The following is a 15,089-nucleotide window of genomic DNA, read 5'->3' on the forward strand; positions in this document are numbered from 1 at the left end:
TTAAAGCTAGACCAGGCAGATGGAGACTCCAGATGTGAGAGTTCTGTCAGCACTCAGCAGCCACGCACACGCACGCACGCACACACACACACACACACACACACACACACACACTCTCTCTCACAAACACACAAACGCAGAAATGACACAGTCAGACACACACACACACAAGCTTTAAGCACACTTAAAGACATACACATACACAAGCATGCGTGCATAGACACCAATTTATACGCATACAGGCTCTCTCTCTCCTTCAAAAAACACACACACGTCATACACTCACCTGCTTGTTAAAGAGGTCTTTTCTTTCCACATCTTCAGCAGAGGCCAGTGCTTGGCCAGCATCTTTATGTCCCAGCATGCCGTTTTTTGGGCCGTCCGAGTATGGTCTGTGTGTGTGTGGTTGGTTCATGTATTTTTCGCGGTTCCACCGTCTCCCTCTTGCCATGGGTTAACTGGTTCATGATTTATAAGCCCTAGAGCGATCGACCAAACCTTGGTCAGCGATTGTATTTCATGTCCAAGCGCTGAGTTCCCTGGAAGGACAGACAAACCCACCGCCTGGTGGGATGACAAATTCTCACAAAACAGAAAAAGGCAGGGGGAAACCAAGAAGAAGAAAATAATATTTCTTCAGTTTGTGGTTTCACGTGGTGGTGGAGCGTCTTAGAAGTGAGGGGGTGGTGAAACACAAGGGTGTATTAACGAAAATAGAAAATATTATTTGTCTCTGTTGGAGGAGAAGTCTGGGTCCCAAATGGAACCCTATTACCTACAAAGCCCATAGGATTCTGGTCAAAAGTAGTGCACTATGTAGGGAATAGGGTGCCATTTGGGATTGAGTCTCAGACTTCCTGTCGTTGTGGTCTGAACTGTCCCTGTCCTCCCTTTGTGAGTGTGTGTGTGTCTGTCAGTGTGTGTGTTTCAAGTTTTTATTGTCATGTGCACAAATACAGTGAAATGCCTGTACATGTGTACACGTGTAAATGTGTGTGTATGTGCTTCTGTGCATGCTTGCGTTATTGTGTGCGTCCTTGTGAGAACCTGCTCCTGTGTGTTTGCCACTAACGACCTTGGATTGAAGGTCAGTATCAATCCAGTCGAATTCCCCATGCACAGCAGTTGAACTATGCTGCTGTAAACTGTCCTCCTTTAGACCAATACACTTACACAGTGTTTCCAGTACACGTTTCCAACCATACTTATATATCTCAATCTCTTTTCATGTGTCAGTGGTGCATGGTGTACACTGTACATACAGCACAGGTGTTAGATTACAGGTGTTAGATTACAGGTGTTAGATTACAGGTGTTAGATTACAGGTGTTAGATTACAGGCCTTGCTATGATGTCCGCACCATTCTGTGTTGGGGATGGATTGTGGATCTCGATCAATGCAGAAGCGCGTGTAGCTTTGTGAGTTATTGTGTTGTTGACGCCTTTAGCAGAATGCCAGCACACACGCGCGTGCGCACACACACACACACACACACACACGCACATACACGCGCACACACAAACACACACGCACACACACACATACACGCACGCACGCACACGCGCACACACAAACACACACGCGCGCGCGCGCGCGCACACACGCACGCACACACACACACGCACGCACACACGCGCACGCACACGCACACACACACGCACACACACACACGCACGAACACACGTGCACAAACACACACGCACACACACACGTGCACACACACACACGCACGCACGCGCACACAGACACACACGTGCACACACACACACAGAGAGGGAGACTGTATCATTCATTCAGTCATGTGGATGATATGTTGTTGTTGCTGTAGTTGTGATAATCGGTCACAGTAAGGGGTAATTACAACATAATGATTTGTTTACAACGGCAAATGTTATTCCACCTCGATAGAATTTGCCCCCTCAAGGGTTGACGTGGCTATCGATTTCACAGATATATTCAGGGTCAATGTGACCGATAGTAATGGTCAAGATTTGGTCAAGTTTGAATGGCTCTCGCCTTTATCCATTTCACCTAGTTTCACTGTTATGTTAGTGTCCAGTCCACACCAGTACTGTTATGTTAGTGTCCAGTCCACACCAGTACTGTTATGTTAGTGTCCAGTCCACACCAGTACTGTTATGTTAGTGTCCAGTCCACACCAGTACTGTTATGTTAGTGTCCAGTCCACACCAGTACTGTTATGTTAGTGTCCAGTCCACACCAGTACTGTTATGTTAGTGTCCAGTCCACACCAGTACTGTTATGTTAGTGTTCAGTCCACACCAATACTGTTATGTTAGTGTCCAGTCCACACCAGTACTGTTATGTTCGTGTCCAGTCTACACCTGTACTGTTATGTTAGTGTCCAGTCTACACCAGTACTGTTATGTTAGTATCCAGTCCACACCAGTACTGTTATGTTAGTGTCCAGCCCACACCAGTACTGTTATGTTAGTGTCCAGTCTACAACAGTACTGTTATGTTAGTATCCAGTCCACACCAGTACTGTTATGTTAGTATCCAGTCTACACCAGTACTGTTATGTTAGTGTCCAGTCTACACCAGTACTGTTATGTTAGTATCCAGTCCACACCAATACTGTTATGTTAGTGTCCAGTCCACACCAGTACTGTTATGTTAGTGTCCAGTCCACACCAGTACTCTTATGTTAGTGTCCAGCCCACACCAGTACTGTTATGTTAGTGTCCAGTCCACACCAATACTGTTATGTTAGTGTCCAGTCCACACCAGTACTCTTATGTTAGTGTCCAGCCCACACCAGTACTGTTATGTTAGTGTCCAGTCCACACCAATACTGTTATGTTAGTGTCCAGTCCACACCAATACTGTTATGTTAGTGTCCAGTCCACACCAGTACTGTTATGTTAGTGTCCAGTCCACACCAGTACTCTTATGTTAGTGTCCAGCCCACACCAGTACTGTTATGTTAGTGTCCAGTCCACACCAATACTGTTATGTTAGTGTCCAGTCCACACCAATACTGTTATGTTAGTGTCCAGTCCACACCAGTACTCTTATGTTAGTGTCCAGCCCACACCAGTACTGTTATGTTAGTGTCCAGTCCACACCAATACTGTTATGTTAGTGTCCAGTCCACACCAATACTGTTATGTTAGTGTCCAGTCCACACCAATACTGTTATGTTAGTGTCCAGTCCACACCAGTACTGTTATGTTAGTGTCCAGTCCACACCAGTACTGTTATGTTAGTGTCCAGTCCACACCAATACTGTTATGTTAGTATCCAGTCCACACCAATACTGTTATGTTAGTGTCCAGTCCACACCAGTACTGTTATGTTAGTGTCCAGTCCACACCAGTACTGTTATGTTAGTGTCCAGTCCACACCAATACTGTTATGTTAGTGTCCAGTCCACACCAGTACTGTTATGTTAGTGTCCAGTCCACACCAATACTGTTATGTTAGTGTCCAGTCCACACCAGTACTGTTATGTTAGTGTCCAGTCCACACCAGTACTGTTATGTTAGTGTCCAGTCCACACCAGTACTGTTATGTTAGTGTCCAGTCCACATCAGTATTGTTATGTTAGTGTCCAGTCCACACCAATACTGTTATGTTAGTGTCCAGTCCACACCAGTACTGTTATGTTAGTGTCCAGTCCACACCAGTACTCTTATGTTAGTGTCCAGCCCACACCAGTACTGTTATGTTAGTGTCCAGTCCACACCAATACTGTTATGTTAGTGTCCAGTCCACACCAATACTGTTATGTTAGTGTCCAGTCCACACCAGTACTGTTATGTTAGTGTCCAGTCCACACCAGTACTGTTATGTTAGTGTCCAGTCTACACCAGTACTGTTATGTTAGTGTCCAGTCCACATCAGTATTGTTATGTTAGTGTCCAGTCCACACCAGTACTGTTATGTTAGTATCCAGTCCACACCAGTACTGTTATGTTAGTATCCAGTCCACACCAATACTGTTATGTTAGTGTCCAGTCCACACCAGTACTGTTATGTTAGTGTCCAGTCCACACCAGTACTGTTATGTTAGTGTCCAGTCCACACCAATACTGTTATGTTAGTGTCCAGTCCACACCAATACTGTTATGTTAGTGTCCAGTCCACATCAGTATTGTTATGTTAGTGTCCAGTCCACACCAATACTGTTATGTTAGTGTCCAGTCCACACCAGTACTGTTATGTTAGTGTCCAGTCCACACCAGTACTGTTATATTAGTATCCAGTCCACACCAATACTGTTATGTTAGTGTCCAGTCCACACCAATACTGTTATGTTAGTGTCCAGTCCACATCAGTATTGTTATGTTAGTGTCCAGTCCACACCAATACTGTTATGTTAGTGTCCAGTCCACACCAGTACTGTTATGTTAGTGTCCAGTCCACACCAGTACTGTTATGTTAGTGTCCAGTCCACATCAGTATTGTTATGTTAGTGTCCAGTCCACACCAATACTGTTATGTTAGTGTCCAGTCCACATCAGTATTGTTATGTTAGTGTCCAGTCCACACCAATACTGTTATGTTAGTGTCCAGTCCACATCAGTATTGTTATGTTAGTGTCCAGTCCACACCAGTACTGTTATGTTAGTGTCCAGTCCACATCAGTATTGTTATGTTAGTGTTCAGTCCACACCAATACTGTTATGTTAGTGTCCAGTCCACATCAGTATTGTTATGTTAGTGTCCAGTCCACACCAATACTGTTATGTTAGTGTCCAGTCCACATCAGTATTGTTATGTTAGTGTCCAGTCCACATCAGTATTGTTATGTTAGTGTCCAGTCCACACCAGTACTGTTATGTTAGTGTCCAGTCCACATCAGTATTGTTATGTTAGTGTCCAGTCCACACCAATACTGTTATGTTAGTGTCCAGTCCACATCAGTATTGTTATGTTAGTGTTCAGTCCACACCAATACTGTTATGTTAGTGTCCAGTCCACACCAGTACTGTTATGTTAGTGTCCAGTCCACACCAGTACTGTTATGTTAGTGTCCAGTCCACATCAGTATTGTTATGTTAGTATGTGACATATAACTACTATTCTTTACCTGTGTGCGCACCTGTAACTTTCTCTTTTTCTCCCCTTCCTCTTCCCCCTATCTTTATATTTTCTCTCTCTCTCTCTCTCTCTCTCTCTCTCTCTCTCCCTCTCTCTCTCCCAATTCCCATATCCCCCCTCCCCCTCCCAGATATCATCGTACTGATAGCCTCCGTAGCAGTGGTGTCAGCGGGAAGCCAGGGAAACATCTTCGCCACTTCCGCCCTGCGTAGTCTCCGCTTCCTGCAGATCCTGCGTATGGTGCGCATGGACCGGCGCGGCGGCACCTGGAAACTGCTGGGATCAGTTGTGTACGCACACAGCAAGGTACGGCTGCCTGACGAATAGGGTAGCCTAGTGGTTAGAGCATTGGACTAGTTACCGAAAGGTTGCAAGTTCAAATCCCTGAGCTGACAAGGTACAAATCAGTCATCTGCCCCTGAACAAGGCAGTTAACCCACTGTTCCTAGGCTGTCATTGAAAATAAGAATTTGTTCTTAACTGACTTGCCTAGTTAAATAAAGGTAAAATAAAAAATAAAATACATCCACAGTCACAGTCACAGATCCACAGTCACACTCACTTCTTCTCTCCACTTTCCTCTCCTCTTTTCTCTCTTCCTTCTCTGGAGACGTCTTCTCTGACGTCATGGTGTCAGCTAATGGGAATCGTAAAAAAATATATAATTCTCTCCCTGTAGGAGCTGGTGACTGCCTGGTACATTGGCTTCCTGGTCCTCATCTTCTCCTCCTTTCTGGTCTACCTTGTGGAGAACAAGTTCAACAGCGAGTTTGCCACCTATGCTGATGCCTTATGGTGGGGAACGGTGAGTAAAGTAAAGATACTCCCCTGTCTGCCCTCGTAATGTAAGAGTCCACAGTGGACGGTGGATGATGTTGGAACAGTCCATGTTTGCCAGTTAAGGGTTCCTTTTTCCCATGACTGTTTTCCAAACACTATTAACATTGTTTGTTGATGGTCTATTAATTTAATGTTCCATATTTCTACTCAGCTGCACGGTCTGTCCCTGATTTGGTTTCTGGGCAACAGCGAAATAAATCTCTTATTCAAATAGTATTTACCTCTGAAAATTCATCCTTTTCTCTAATACGACACATTTTCAGTATTATTTTTTTCACGTTATTCCATCCACCCAAAGGAGAACAAGCAGAAAGTCCTTTCATTCTTTGCCAGGCACTTTTCTTTTTATGTCCCTCCTGTTTTGTCACACATAAGCTTTGATTAAACACCTTCGTCTTCGTAATATACATTAGCCCCAGCACCATTAGCCACCATTTTCATACTGCCTCCAAAAGTCATAATGACACAAAATGGCCACGGCCTTTTTTGTCGTGCACGGCAGCCCAGCACGGCAGAATGGGTAGGAAACCCAGATAGAAGAGAGTCACTAAATCAATAGGGAATTATCTTCTGTGCTTTTCAGTCAATTAGATAGCAGTAGGAGAGAAAGATGAGATTAGAGAGAGAGAGAGAGAGAGCGAGAGAGAGAGAGAGAGAGAGAGAGAGAGAGAGAGAGAGAGAGAGAGCGAGAGAGCGAGAGAGCGAGCGAGCGAAGGCAGATGAAACTAAAGCTATATAATAAGCCAATAAAGTGACATAAAGGTCAAAAAGCAGAGATGCATTATCAACACACATACAATAGCTATTCTTGTGACTAGACCCTAGTAAACAGTGTAAATTGCAGCCATTTTGTTAGGATTTCAATACCCTCACAAATGTACGATATTTAATTTGGTGGCTTCGCTCCCATATAGTATAATTTAGGACCTATGATGGATAATAGTGGCGTCTTTCTCAAGATATAATTGTGTTTGTGTGTGTTCTCAGATCACCTTGACAACCATTGGTTACGGGGACAAGACCCCGAAGACATGGACCGGCCGTATGCTCTCAGCTGGGTTTGCTCTACTGGGCATCTCTTTCTTTGCCCTGCCAGCGGTGAGTACACACACTGACGTACGCACGCACGCACGCACACAAATTGGCAGATACATGCACACACACACACGCACACTACTTAGATGATTGTATCCTTTTAGTTACTCTACTAGACCACCTCCCCTATCTGACTTCATGGTCACATGTTGTTCACAGTCACTAATGAGCCATTGACCCAAAATGGCCGACAAAAGAGCCGTTTGACATGTTCTCACCTGATTCCCATGTCCTCCTGTGTCTTCCCAGGGTATACTGGGCTCAGGCTTTGCCCTGAAGGTCCAGGAGCAGCACAGACAGAAGCACTTTGAGAAGAGGAGGAACCCAGCCGCTTGTCTCATCCAGGTAAAAAGCAAATGGTTGTATCTATCACAGGATACGTCCAAAACGGGACCCTATTCCCTTTATAGTGCACTACTTTTGACCCAAGCCCTATGAGCCCTGGTCAAAAATAGTGTACTATGAAGGAAATAGGGTGCCATTTGGGACATAGCCTCATTACTTCAATACTGCTATTTGTACTATAGTCACGTTAATGGTATTGTCAATTCAAATTGCCCTTGGGATATTAATACATCATTAGAGATTTTTGTGCCAGAGATAAATACTCATTGTCTCTCGTTGATTGAATCAATCGTTTACCTTACTGTTGCGAAGTATGGTGACGTTGAAACTAAAAGTCATGTTGTTGTTATCCAGTCTCTATTTCCCCCCCCTCACAAACACTCCAAACATGCCCAGGAACCAGCATGTAGGGTAACCTCCGCTAACCCCGGGTTCTCCATTGCTTCCGAGCTATAGGTTCTGTCCATTCTCCCCAATTCCTAACACTCTACCCACAAGAGTGGCAGGCAAGCTTAAGCTGTTAGCTATCCTTCCCTGCATCCCTCGTCTTCCTCTTTTCCTTCCTGTTTGTGACCTCACCTTGTGGTTTCCTTTGTGTATCCCTCTATCCCTCGCTTCCTCCTCCTCTACCTTCTCCACTTTCTCATCTTACCTTGCTTCTCCTCCTTACCCTACCCCCCTCGCTATCTTCTTCTTCCTCCTCTACCTCCTTTCCCCTCCTCTTCCTCCTCCTCCTCCCCTCTCCTCCTCTCCATCCTGCCACCGCACCAGGCTGCGTGGCGCTACCACTCCACCGACTACTCTACCAGGCCGTATCTAGGCGCCACGTGGCGTTACCACGTGAGCCTCCTTCCCTCCCAGCCCCACAGGCATGTAATGTACCCCCATCGTGCCTGGCCTCCGAACTCAGCCCATGCACAGAACGTGTCACTCACGCGTGACCTTTGACCCGTGATTGCTTTGTTGTGTTTTTTTAAAATCACTAATCAAGAGTTTTTTTCCCCATTTTTTTTATTCCTGTTTGTTCTTTCTTTTTCTTCTTTTTTGTTTTTCTTTTGTCTCTTTTGACTCTTTTTTCTTTTCCTCCACCTGTGTTTCTGTGTGTTCTGCATGCAGTGTGTTTGGCGTAGTTATGCGGCTGATGAGAACTCGGTTTCCATTGCTACCTGGAAGCCTCATTTGAAGGCGTTGCATACCTGCAGCCCTACAAAGTAGGTACAACGTTGGCAGCTGGTGTCTGAGTTTGGTGTCTGTGCCCCTGTTAAGCAGTCTTTTCCCTTCTCTTTTTCCAATTAAGTATTTCTGTTAATTTTCCTCTTCTTTTCTAGCCTGGCCCCAGATCTGTTTGGCACGTTTGGTGTGACAATGGCCGTAGGTGTTGGCAAGACAGCACAAACTGATCTAGGACCAGGCTACTTATTTTCTACTAGTCTCCTCTACCTCAAGTTCTATTTCACTTATGTACTTCCTGCTTTTCTGTGAATGAATACATTTATATTTTTATCATTTGTATTATGTTATTATAAGTAAATAATTCACAGCCATCAAAAGACCAATATTGTCCAGGTTCCTTTTCATCCAAACTGTAGTGAACTCAAGAACTCAAGAAATATGACTAAAAACCAATCATGTAGACAGTACCCCAGTGCACCTCTATCCTGCTGACACAACAGGCATTAATATCTCCCAATATATGCTCAAACCATCAGTCTAACCGTTTAAGGTAGCGTTCTCAATGACACCCCATTCCCTATGTAGTGCGCTACTTTTGATCAGGCCCTAGTCAAAAGTAGTGCACTACATGGGGGAAAGGGTGCCATTTGGAACTTAGGCCTAACACAGTTAGCTAAGAGTCACTGAAGACTTGAGATTGTCTGCACTCCACTTTCAACTGAGGCAGTGAATGTAGCGATCGTCCACCACGGCCCATCCATTTCTGACGGTAGTCAGCGTCTAAATGATCCATATAGACGCTGAGGCCTTATTGAATGTGTGGCCACTTCTCCGTCTCTCGTCTCATTGGACTGGCACTGTGCTGGAATAGCCTTGTGTGATTAGGAGATCTGGAGTGCCTGTATTGGTATTATCTGCCAATAGCGTTTCAAGACTGGTAAATATGCAGATGGCATGTTGTGGAACCTGGAGATATTGGAGAATCCATCTGCTACATGCTTTACTGACAGATAGACAACAGTAACACACACACACACACACACAAACACACACACACACACTGATGACACACACCTGTCTACACACTGCTAGCACGTTTGCCTGGATAGTTACACTGCATTGAAATGCATGTGTGTGTGTGTCTTGAGTCTTGTTTCTGTATAGTCTGGTGACATCCTTGTGATTTGCTCTGCCTTAAATCCTCAGCATCTCTTTTGATGACGACCCATCGAGCTCATCTCGCTCCTCGCTGGTGCAGTAGATAATGTTTGCGATGAAGACTTTGCTAAATATTTCCTCACTTTCTCCCCTCTCCCCTCTCTCACTTCTCAACCTGAAGGAAGGACCAGGGTGAATCGTCCACAAGGTTCGTACCTCCTACTTGTTCTGTGTATCTACTTGACGCACAGATCCACACGCACCACTACCACCGGTGTACGTCGTAACCCTGTGTGTTGGGGGTCACGTCTTCCCTACTGCCTGTATGGAATACGCTGATGACAAGTCGCTCTGGATAAGATCGTCTGCTCTGCCAAATGACCAAAATGGAAATGCCAATGCTTTCAGCCGCTATTCAGAACTGTGTGGGTGTGTCCCAAACGTCTCTCTCCATCCATAGGACATTGGTCAAAGGTAGTGCACTATAAAGGGAGAAGGGTATCATTTGGGACTTATGGTGTATTGCTGCTGAAAGTGCCAATATGCAGTCTGGAGACCTATTGCAGAGAAAGATAGCTAGTTAAGAGTTGTTGGCCCTAGCTTTTAACTTAATGGATCCATTTATAGAAACAGCCACCAGTTCATTACTTAGTCATTATTTACCTCTCCTTTGGGCCTCTCCCCCCTCTTTCTTCAGTGTTTATCTTTCTTTCTCTCCTTTTATTATTCCTTCTTCCCTCTCGCTCTCCATCTCTTTATTCCTCCCACTCCCCTATTCTCTCTCAGCTCTTGTCCTTTCATTCCCTCTCTCTCTCAGCTCTTGTCCTTTCATTCCCTCTCTCTCTCAGCTCTTGTCCTTTCATTCCCTCTCTCTCTCAGCTCTTGTCCTTTCATTCCCTCTCTCTCTCAGCTCTTGTCCTTTCATTCCCTCTCTCTCACTCTCTCACTCTCTCTCTCTCTCTCTCTCTTTCTTTCTTTCTTTCTTTCTTCCTCTCCCTCATCCCTTTCTCTCACTACATCTCTCCATACCTGAGGTGTTCTTCAGGAAGGAAATGATTGCAGTGGTTTCTCTCTCGCTCTCTCTCTAAAATTAAAAATAATTGTGTTTATTGCAGTCGTGTGTTGTGTGTGTATTTCAGTATAACAGGATTTGAGTGACACAGCCACTGAATTACAGAGGAAAGATAGAAGAGGGAGAGAACACTGTCTTTCTCTCTGTCTTTCTCTCTGTCTTTCTCTCTCTATTTCTCTGTCTTTCTCTCTCTATTTCTCTGTCTTTCTCTCTCTATTTCTCTCTGTCTTTCTCTCTCTATTTCTCTCTGTCTTTCTCTCTCTATTTCTCTCTGTCTTTCTTTCTCTATTTCTCTCTGTCCCCTCTCTCTATTTCTCTCTGTCTTTCTCTCTCTATTTCTCTGTCTTTCTCTCTCTATTTCTCTCTGTCTTTCTCTCTCTGTCTATCTCTCTCTCTCTGTGTCTCTCTCTCTCTCCCCTCTCTCTGTCTTTCTCTCTCTCTGTGTGTCTCTCTCTTTCTCTCTCTCTGTCTTTCTCTCTCTCTGTGTGTGTCTCTCTCTGTGTGTCTCTCTGTGGGAGCTTGGAGTGATGTAATATGTTGCTTTAGCTGTCGTTACACAACAGTAGGGAAAGCAAAATGCGTGTGTCTTTAAAGTGAAAAACAGAATTATAAACCTGAGGGCCACTAAAACATTTGTCTGCGAGATTTCCAAACTAAGTGTAAAACGTCAACAGAATACCAGAAAAAAAGTAAACCTTTCAGTGTTGCCTAGTGTTGAGAGGGTGAGGACAGAATCCATCCCACGCAAACCCAAACACTTGAAAAGCATGTCGGTAGAACAGGAGAGACAGAGGGAGGGAGAGAGCGAGAATGAGAGAGAACAAAGCTCCAGCATCCTCCACCTATTGAATTCAATTCACCACCCCTCTCTCTCTCTCTCTCTCTCATGGTCAAGGGCTCCACCTCAAAACTGCAGGAGAAAAATAAATAAATAACAATCCATTTTTGAGTGTCATTGAACCAGGTGCAGATGGCCCTGAAAGCCTACTGGTGCCCGACAGGTTGCCTGTTCTAAAAGTTTACCGTCCTCCACACATATGACTCAGCGCCCTTCTCTCTCTCTCTCTCTCTCTCTCTCTCTCTCTCCCCGTCTTTCTCTCCCTGTCTCTCCCTCTTTCTCTCTCTTTTTCCCTCCTTGTCTCTCCTTCTCTCTCCCTCACCCTCTCTCTCTCTCTCAGCCAGCTGAATTAGTATGGTTAAATGAGAGACATGGACAGGAGTGGGGCTGAATGATCAAATAATAGGCTTTTTAAAACCGCTGTCATACCTAGGCTCTTCATTTTCTCTCTCCACTGAGCTCAATTACCTTTGAAACACGCTCTTTCTAAATGTCAGCAAGTGGTTGACAACGTATAGTGGTTCTACAGGGTCTCTGGTCATGCTTTAGTTTCGTGCGATTGAAGCCGAGTGATCATGTTGCGCTTATAAAGCCTTCAAATACATGACATAAAGGACTATGTCATCTGTCATAAGTTATATTAACATCCATAAACTATACAGTACATAGACATGAATACACTTAGTTTGAGGTAGCGATTGTATAGATTAGATTTCATAAACATTCACATGCAGACATGAAGGCATGTGACATCTTTACAGAAGTATACATAGACATTCATAGAAGCTACATTCATAACCTATACAAAGACGTTCACATACAGTACCAGTCAAAAGTTTGGACACACATACTCATTCAAGGGTTTTCCTTTATTTTTTACTATTTTCTACATTGTAGAATAACAGTGAAGACATCAACACTATGAAATAACACATATGGAATCATGTAGTAAACAAAAAAGTGTTAAACAAATCTAAATATGTTTTAGATTTGAGATTCTTCCCTTTGCCTTGATGACAGCTTTGCACACTCTTGGCATTCTCTCAACCAGCTTCACCTGGAATGCTTTTCCAACAGTCTTGAAGGAGTTCCCACATATGCTGAACACTTGTTGGCTGCTTTTCCTTCACTCTGTGATCCAACTCATCCCAAACCATCTCAATTGGGTTGAGGTCGGGTGATTGTGGAGGCCAGGTCATCTGATACAGCACTCCATCACGGTCAAATAGCCTTTACACAGCCTTGGCTTGGGTCATTGTCCTGTTGAAAAACATATAGTCCCACTAAGTGCAAACCAGATGGGATGGCGTATCACTGCAGAATGCTGTGGTAGCCATGCTGGTTAAGTGTGCCTTGAATTCTAAATAAATCACTGACAGTGTCACCAGGAAAGCACCATCACACCTCCTCCTCCATGCTTCACAGTGGGAGCCACATATGTGGAGATCATCTGTTCACCTACTCTGCGTCTCACAAAGACATGGCGGTTGGAACCAGAAATCTCAAACATTGCCCGTGTTTGTTGGCCCAAACAAGTCTTCTTCTTATTAGTGTCCTTTAGTTGAGGTGATTTGACCATGAAGGCCTGATTCACGCAGTCTCCTCTGAACAGTTGATGTTGAGATGTGTCTGTTACTTGAACTTATCCTCTGCAGCAGAGGAAACTCTGGGTCTTCCTTTCTTTTGGCGGTCCTCGTGAGAGCTAGTTTCATCATACCGCTTGATGGTTTTTGTGGCTGCACTTTAAGAAACTTTCAAAGTTCTTAAAATGTTCCCTATTGACTGACCTTCATGTCTTAGAGTAATGATGGATTGTCATTTCTCTTTCCTTATTTGAGCTGTTCTTGCCATAATAAGTACTTGGTCTTTTACCAAATAGGGATATCTTCTGTATACCAACCCTACCTTGTTACAACACAACTGATTGGCTCAAATGTATTAAGAGGGAAAGAGTTCCACAAATGAACTTTTAGCAAGGCACACCTGTTAATTGGAATACATTCCAAGTGACCACCTCATGAAGCTAGTTGAGAGAATGCCAAGAGTATGCAAAGCTGTCATCAAGGCAAAGAGTGGCTACTTTGAAGAAACTCAAATGTCAAATATATTATACACTTTTTTGGTTAGTACATGATTCCATATGTGTTGTTTCATAGTTTTGTAAATAGCAAAAATAAAGAAAAACCCTTGAATGAGTAGGCGTCCAAACTTTTGAACTGTACATTATAAACATATATATTTGCTTACCGTATCTCTTTCCTCTGGTTTGTAGTAAGGTTCTCAGTAGTAAGCAGACGCTACTGAGGAGGTGTACCCTACGGAAACATACTAGGTACCCCCCCTGCCCGCCTGTACTCATGACTATTTTGGGAATGACTACGAATTTATTCTTGATGCATGGATTCGAAATCCGAGAGAAACTTGGTGGTTTTCAAAATGGCCGTATATGGGTTCTGGGAGTTCTCTGAGTATCTGAGTTACCTTTGCAACAATGTTGAGCTGCTTTTGGACAGTGCCCGAAACCTGCTGCCTGTTGTCTTATGACTTGAACCACTTCTCCTACTGTACACTAACTCGTATTACTCATACCACCCTGCATACCACTGCTGGCTTGCTTCTGACGCTAAGCAGGGTTGGTCCTGGTCAGTTCCTGGATGGGAGACCACATGCTGCTGGGAGTGGTGTTGGAGGGCCAGTTTTTTTTTATTTATTTTTTTATTTCACCTTTATTTAACCAGGTAGGCTAGTTGAGAACAAGTTCTCATTTGCAACTGCGACCTGGCCAAGATAAAGCATAGCAGTGTGAACAGACAACACAGAGTTACACATGGAGTAAACAATTAACAAGTCAATAACACAGTAGAAAACAAAGGGGAGTCTATATACAATGTGTACAAAAGGCATGAGGAGGTAGGCGAATAATTACAATTTTGCAGATTAACACTGGAGTGATAAATGATCAGATGGTCATGTACAGGTAGAGATATTGGTGTGCAAAAGAGCAGAAAAGTAAATAAATAAAAACAGTATGGGGATGAGGTAGGTGAAAATGGGTGGGCTATTTACCAATAGACTATGTACAGCTGCAGCGATCGGTTAGCTGCTCAGATAGCTGATGTTTGAAGTTGGTGAGGGAGATAAAAGTCTCCAACTTCAGCGATTTTTGCAATTCGTTCCAGTCACAGGCAGCAGAGTACTGGAACGAAAGGCGGCCAAATGAGGTGTTGGCTTTAGGGATGATCAGTGTGATACACCTGCTGGAACGCGTGCTACGGATGGGTGTTGCCATTGTGACCAGTGAACTGAGATAAGGCGGAGCTTTACCTAGCATGGACTTGTAGATGACCTGGAGCCAGTAGGAGGCACTCTTTCCTCTGGTCTAAAAAAATGTCCCAATGCCCCATGGCAGTGATTGGGGACAATGCCCTGTGTAGGGTGCTGTCTTTCGGATGGGACGTTAAACGGGTGTCCTGACTCTCTGAGGTCATTAAAGATCCCATG

General features: G+C 44.2%; 1 protein-coding gene across 4 annotated transcripts in view; it reads left to right on the top strand.

Annotated features, from left to right (window-relative positions):
- Positions 1–15,089, top strand: part of LOC115103682 (potassium voltage-gated channel subfamily KQT member 5-like) — a 177,507-nt gene that overhangs the window by 150,008 nt on the left and 12,410 nt on the right. For 2 of the 4 annotated variants that reach the window (XM_029624541.2, XM_029624543.2), the window contains exons 4-9: positions 5,198–5,373; positions 5,747–5,872; positions 6,895–7,005; positions 7,252–7,347; positions 8,464–8,558; positions 9,860–9,886. In XM_029624541.2, the coding sequence (XP_029480401.2) occupies positions 5,198–5,373; positions 5,747–5,872; positions 6,895–7,005; positions 7,252–7,347; positions 8,464–8,558; positions 9,860–9,886 (631 nt within the window). The remainder of the gene's footprint in view (positions 1–5,197; positions 5,374–5,746; positions 5,873–6,894; positions 7,006–7,251; positions 7,348–8,463; positions 8,559–9,859; positions 9,887–15,089) is intronic. The other 2 variants (XM_029624542.2, XM_029624544.2) reach the window with 1 other exon arrangement.

The sequence above is a fragment of the Oncorhynchus nerka genome, linkage group LG21 (genome assembly GCF_034236695.1).
Source record: "Oncorhynchus nerka isolate Pitt River linkage group LG21, Oner_Uvic_2.0, whole genome shotgun sequence".
Classification (NCBI taxonomy): Eukaryota; Metazoa; Chordata; class Actinopteri; order Salmoniformes; family Salmonidae; genus Oncorhynchus; species Oncorhynchus nerka.